At 38.0% G+C, this 7,327-nt stretch overlaps 1 protein-coding gene across 1 annotated transcript in view; it reads left to right on the forward strand.

Annotated features, from left to right (window-relative positions):
* The first annotated feature begins 4,900 nt into the window (after positions 1 to 4,900).
* The window catches only part of LOC101992253 (cell surface glycoprotein CD200 receptor 2), a 13,864-nt gene continuing 11,437 nt past the window's right edge, over positions 4,901 to 7,327 (forward strand). Inside the window, exon 1 of the mRNA XM_013351854.1 lies at positions 4,901 to 4,973. Coding sequence (XP_013207308.1) covers positions 4,901 to 4,973 — 73 coding nt within the window. The remainder of the gene's footprint in view (positions 4,974 to 7,327) is intronic.

Here is a 7,327-nt window from a genome sequence, read left to right on the forward strand (position 1 = left end):
ATATATATATATATATATATATATATATATACACATATACATATATATACATGTATATATGTGTGTATGTATGTACGTATATGAAAAACATAACTTATCAGACTCAATGATACTAAAGGAATTCTTTAAAACACAAATAATAGTGAGCCATATTCATGAATTAATTCCATATACATTTGTTCGACTGTGTTTTCACCTTGATGTACTGTTATTGAGCTTGTATCACTAAAGATAAAACATTATTTTATTTTATATGTATGTGTATTTTGCCTGCATGTGTGCATGTGCACCATGTGTGTTCAGGTGGCAACAGAAGCCACAAGAGACTCTCAGATACCCTAGCACTGGAATTGCAGTGCAATCTGATGTGGTTGCGCGGAATCAAACTCAGATCTCTTTGTGAAAGCAGTATGTGCTCTTGAATGTTGAGCCATTGATTTTTATCTATCTGTCTATCTATATCTATCTATCTATCTATCTATCTATCTATCTATCTATCTATCTATCTATCTATCTATCATCTATCTAACTTAGTTTTGTTCTCTTTGTTACAGATCTTCAGGTAAGATACAGCAAATTCCTTCAGTGCTCACTTTGGTTCATTTCACAGTGTCTGTTTCTCTTTGTGATGCTATTTATTAAAACATTGTGAGATCAGACAATGGAGAGTCCCAGGGCTGTGCTCATTCTGAGTGAAACAAAATAGGCCAAACGCTCAGGAACAAACCAAATTCTAAGTTATCATCAAAATCATTTAGAGGTGTTAATAGGTTAAACATTTTTTTTTTTTTGGCAGAGGTTAGGAAGACATAGAACTTGCAGCATTTGAACAAATTTGCATGTGGCTCAGATGAGAGATGAACAAAGGGCAGTGTATTCTAAACTAAGCTGAGTCTAACAACCTCAAGCCATCACAAGGTGCTAACCAATATCTGCTTTATACATATCTATGTGGTATTTTTGCTCATGAAATTAATGCCATTACATGAAATGCTTGTATTTTGTGGTGGAAATATTTGTTATAACATCAGCCTGAACAGGAAATCAACGTGGGCAATCAAGTGTTGAATGTGCACTTTAGAGGAGCAGGTGAGGAAGGGTCAGAGGGCTGTCCAGAGCAGTGGGGGAAGGTGGTAAAGCTGGCTGTGAAGGAAGGCAGAGACCAGAGAACCTGACATGTTCTAAAAGAAGGCAAAGGCATATGTGGCAAAAGGTTGTCACCTTGAAAATGGATACATCTTTTATGTAGTAGGTGTTTTATGTAGCTTCCATATAAATAGCAGAGTTTAGCTTCTGAGGTCAGTGGGACTTTGGGGTCTGGAAAACGTAGATTTTTTTCAGGAACTGTGGTGTAGAAATGACTCTAAGTCATTTCAGAGCAAATCTGTTGGGTCACATCAGTAAAAATGGTAGAGTCAGAAGCCCAGAAGCTCTGTTCCTCCATCCAGGCAACAACTAAGCTGCCCTAGTGCACATTTTCAGAACTCTGAGACTCAGTATAAGCAATGAGAGGAGAGCTGCTGGAATTTGGGAAGGGAGGGGTTGGCATATTAACTCACTTACCTACCACTCCCCTCCTGACTGGCTAGTGACCACTGAACTGGAAGCAAGCTCAAGAGTCCTACTTTGCAGAATTGTCTTTCATTTTTATCTGTTAGAAATACAAATCCAAACCACCTTGAGGCTTCATTTCATCCATGCCAGAATGGCTGAGATCAAATAAACAAATTACAAATGCTGACGTGAATGTGGGAAAGAAGAACCTTTCTTCACTGCTGGTGAGAGCATAAACTGGTGTGCTTACTATGGAAGCAGAGCTACCACATGACCTAGCTATACCACTCCTGGGCGTATGTCCACAGGATACAATATCACAGCAAAAAGATACCTGTGCATTCAAGTCTGTTGCTACATTATTCATTATAGCAAAAATGGAATGTGTCTAGATGTGCACCAACAGATAAATTTAATAAAAGTGCTATATGTATACACAATGGAATTTTATTCAAGTACACAGAAATTTGTCTGAGTTTGGATCTGGAAAGCAGTAAAATAAATATCTAACTTAGACAAAATAAACTTTAAATTTTAATGCTTATATATATGTAAATAAAGGGGCATGGCTGTGTGGGTGTAGAGATACGCGATTATTAGAAGGGAACAGGAAGTGTTGAGAATGCGGAGGGGGTCACGTGTGACGTGAGAGAGGAAACGAGACTTCTGATGGTGGGAGGGCAGAAGGGAGGATGAGGAAGAGGGGTGCGGTGAGGGAACCAACAAAACGAATTTTGTCTGAAAACATCCACGAAACTAGGTTTCCATACCACCCCTCAAATGCCCCTCAGTTCTAGTTGTCTTTCCCGGAATTCCGTGTACCCTCCCCCTCCCCACCTGATCCTGCTGCTGCCATTAGCCCTGCTTCCAGTCCACCCTTAAAAATCTATTGTTAAAGGGAGGTCCATGCTTTCCCTCAGTCCTTTCCTCTATACCTAACCTCCCCAGATCTATGGATTATAGCTTGGCTCCTATTTATTTAACATCTAATACCCACATATAAGTGAATAGAATACATACCATGTATGTCTTCCTGGGTTACTTCACTCAGGATGATTCTTTTCTACTTCCACCCATTTGACTGCAAATCTCATGATGTCAGTTTTTAAAAGAGAGCTGAGTAATGCTCCATTGTGTCAATGTACCACATTATCTGTTCCTCAATGTAGGAACCACCTTGGACATATACCAAAAGGACTCTTCATCCTGTCACTAAGGCACTTTCTCAACCATGTTTATTGTTGCTATATTCATAATAGCCAGACACTGGAAACAACCAAACTATAATTCATAGTCCTAAGGGTGGTTTGGAAACCTAGTATTGTGGAAACTTCCTCTGTGCTATATAGTAGGCTTCATTACAGAGATTCGGTGATAGCTCAACATATAAAAAAAAATCTGTCAATGTAATCCACTATATAAACAATCTGAAAAAAACAACAACATGATCTTTTCATTAGATGCTGAAAAAAATCTTCTCATTAGATTTTGAAAAAGATTAGGAATACAAGGAATATGTATAAACATAACGAAGACAATGTACAGCAAAACAACAGACAACATTAAACTAAATGGAGAGAAACTCAAAATGATCCCACTGAAATCAGAAACAGGAAAAGGCTTTCCACTCTCTTCATATCTATCTCCATATCCATCCCTGACTTCAAACTTTACTATAGAGCTACAGTCATAAAAACAGATTGATATTTGGCATAAAAAAGGCAGGAGGACCAACCAATTCAAATCTAAGACCTGGACATCAACCAACACAATTAAGTACACCTGGTTTTTGATAAAGAAGCTAAAATTATAAAATGAAAACATCTTAAATGAATGGTGCTATCATAACTGAATATTGACATGTAGAAGAATGCAAATACATCCATATAATATCCCTATGCACTAAACTCAAGTCCAAATGGATCAAAGACCTCAACATAAAACCAACCACACTGAATCTCATAGAAGAAAAAGTGGGAAATAGCCTTGAACACACGGGTACAGGAGACCACTTCCTACATATAACTCCAGAAGCATAGACACTGAGAGCAATAATTAAGAAATGGAACTTCTCTAAACTGAGACGTTTCTCCAAAGTAAAGGACATGGTCACTAAGACAAAATGGCAGCCTACAGAATGGGAAAATATCTTCACCAATTCCACATCTGACATAGGGCTGATCTCCAAAATATACAAAGAACTAAAAAAAACTAGGCATCAAAAGAACAAATAATCCAATTAAAAAATGGATCATACACCTAAACAGAGAATTCACAATCTCAAATGGCCAAAAAACACTTAAGGAAATTCTCAACATCCTTAGCCACCAGAGCAATGCAAATCAAAACAAATCTGAGACTCCATTGTACAGCTGTCAAAATGGCCAAGATTGAAAACACTGATGACAATTTATGTTCAGAAAGTATATGGAGTAAGGGGAATACTTCCCCATTGCTTCTCGAAGTGCAAACTTGTACAGCTGCTTTTGGATCAGCATGGTGATTTCTCAGAAAATTTGGAACCAATCTACCTCAAGACTCAATAATACCACTTTTGGGCGTATACCCAAAGGGTGCTCAATCATAGCAAAGGACACTTGCTCAATTATGTTTATGTTCATGTCAGCATTATTCATAATAACCAGAACCTGGAAACAACCTAGATGTCCCTCAGTGAAAGAATGGATAAGGAAAGTAAGTTACATTTACACAGTGGAGTACTACTCAGTGGTAAAAAAAAAATAACATTTTAAAATTTGCATGCAAATGGAAGAATAAAAAAAAAAAACCACACTGAATGAGGTAACCCAGACCCAGAAAGAACATTGTAATATGTACTGACCCATAAATGGCTTTTAAACACAAAGCAAAGAATAACCAGCCTACAGTCCACAACCCCTGAGACCCTAGACAACAAAGAGAACCCTAAGAAAGACATAATATATGGGTCTGCCTAGAAAGGAGAAAAAAACAACATCTCTTGAGTAAGTTGGGAGTACTAGGGGCAAAAGGGAGGGTGGAAGGGGAGTGAGGAAAATGTTAGCGCAAACAGAAACAAAAAATAAAAGTAAATTAAAAATATTGCATTAAAAGAGGAACTGCCATAAAAATATATCTTAATGTTTTAATTTAAGCTTTCACTTCTTTCTTCATCATTCGGCAAACATCACTGCTATTTCTTCCTGGGCAGGCTTAATCATCCAAAAGCACAGAGAATGCGGATGAAGACAAAATAGGCAAAATGAGGAAGAAAAGTCAACTTTAAATCTGGTGAACTGAGCTCAACGTTTCAGTGAATCCCATCCAGAGCTCATGGTGATTTGTGTTTAACTGGAAACCACTCCAGATGAACTCTGTAGGGAGGACCTCGGCTTTGAGGTTACTGATCTTCTTCACTATTTTGGTACCTGATGGGAATGGTAAGTGTGACATTCTGAGATTTTTAAGAAATAAAATTATCTTTCAACCTAACCCTGGACTATGATCTTCCTCCTGCCTTCGTCTCCTGACTCTGGAATTACAGGTTTGTTGCAGGTAACATAGCCACTCTAATATTCATACTTTAAAACTTTTCTTATTTTCAATTTTTTATTTATTTTACATACCAACCACAATTTCCCCTCCTGCCTTTCCTTAGGCTTCCTCCTCCACCTCTTTTTTATCCCCTCCCCATCCACTCCTCAGAAAGGGCAGGCCTCCCTTGGGGAATCACAAAGCCTGGCATATCAAGTTGGGGTAGGACCTGCTTCTCCTCCCTGCACCAAGGCATCCCAGCATAGGGCGTGAGCCCTAAAAAACCATCAAGCTGATTATTTTCAATAAGCAGGTTTTCTACAAATATCCCATGGAATAGACTGTTCTGTTAGTCATTATCATGAATTTCAGGACATTAAACTCCTTACAATAAGCATTTTACTAAGATGTCTTCCTTGTGCCATCTGTAAGATTGATACATATCAAAAAACAAAAACAAACAAAAATCCAAGCAAGCAAGCAAACAAACAAAAAATGAGAAAAAATCTCTAAGAAGGGAAGCAGTGGGATCCAGAGTAAAGTGGAGGCACTGGACTCAGGTAGGAAGGGACAGTCCTCCGTTATAAGGGAATAAGGGATGAGTTGACCAAGAAGCACATCAATTTTTGGGTTGGTGTCATAGACTATGGAGTCTGTCTTAAAGCATATGAGGTAAAGCTGTTGGAAGTTACCAGTGGAGAGAGGGACAAGATAAGGAGCAGAGTCCATGAAATAACGATTTCAAAGATGGCACAGGCCGGGCTGCTAGCTAAAGAGGTGGAACTCTAGTCTGAGTTCTGCTTCACCAGAACCACAGATCCTAAGCAGACTGATCAGCATGAAAGCAAATCGACTTTTCTCCCAAGAGAAAAATACCAGTGTATTTCCTTCTATGTCAAAATGTATAAAATATAAGTATGACATAAAATACAGAAGTTAATAATCCATTTTCAACATTAAGAAAACATGAAAAGCATTTACATGAAGTAAATTTAACCATCTTCAAGTTTTTAAAAACTACTTATGTACATACACTACATATGTATTGTGTGTGTGTGTGTGTGTGTGTGTGCACCCAGGACGCAGCACTTATGTGAGGTTCATAGGACAACTGGAGGAGTTTGTTCTCTTTTTCTACTTGGGATCCAGGTTTCAAGTTCAGGTCTTCAGCTGAGGCTGCATATGCCTTACCTGCTGACTCATCTTGATGGCCCCTAACCTTCTTAAATGTAGAGATCTGTATTATGATCCAGCACAAAATCAACTTTGATAAATGTACCTAGGTCACTTGAAAAAATACACATTATGTACATTGAAATTGTTTTTACGAATGTCTCTTTGGTCACTATAATTGGTACTATTATTAATATGTTGTAGGTCTATACTACTTTTTAAAGTTCTGATTGCTCAATCCATTTCCAAAGAAGAGGTGTCAAAACCTCCACATGTGATTGTGAAACTGTCGCTTAGTTTAGTTAAATTTTGCCTTATGTGGTTTGAAGCTTCATTACTAGGTATGTACTTAATCACAACAGTTAACACTGTACAAATTTTAAAATGACTAGTATCCCTTTGTGCTTTTGAATAATTTTCCTTTTATTATTATAGACAGGTTTCTTTCCTTCCCTCTCCTTCCTTCCCCTCTCCCTCGTTTGTGCAGTTAACATTTTGCTGCCAGAAGTTTTTGGTGTAGTTCCATGGCATTTCACATTATCACCATCGATCCTGTAACTCCCTGTCAGACGTGGATAAAAGAATGACCCGTGGGGAAGAGTGAGAGACTCAAGGAGGAAAGGCAGGGGCCCTTTTACCTCAAGTGCATTTTGTTTCCTGGGTTGTTCTTGGATGTGATTTCATGACTCTAGTGTTAAACATTTATATTTAATTTATAAGATGTTTATTCTTGTTAGATGTCAGATCATAGCTACATGATTCACAAAACCAATTTGGTGAAAGGGTGGTGAGTGCTGTCCTCAGTGGTCCCCAAATCTGGATATGGCCTTCTGCCTTGCTTCCATGCTTTCCCAGATACAATCTAAAGTATGTGCCAGGCGTTTGTATTTAAATTGGTCTGTCCTGAGAAAATTCTGGAAAAGGTCTGCTTTGACAATATTTATTATGTGCTTACTGGCAATTATTTACATGTCTTTATGAACTCAAGCCGTCTTCCCAGGATCACTATTTCTTTGTTACATTAGTATATGAAAGTATATTCTTCTTTCTTTCTCTCTCTCTCTCTCTCTCTCTCTCTCTCTCTCTC

This window comes from Microtus ochrogaster, chromosome 2 (assembly GCF_000317375.1).
Source record: "Microtus ochrogaster isolate Prairie Vole_2 chromosome 2, MicOch1.0, whole genome shotgun sequence".
NCBI lineage: Eukaryota > Metazoa > Chordata > Mammalia > Rodentia > Cricetidae > Microtus > Microtus ochrogaster.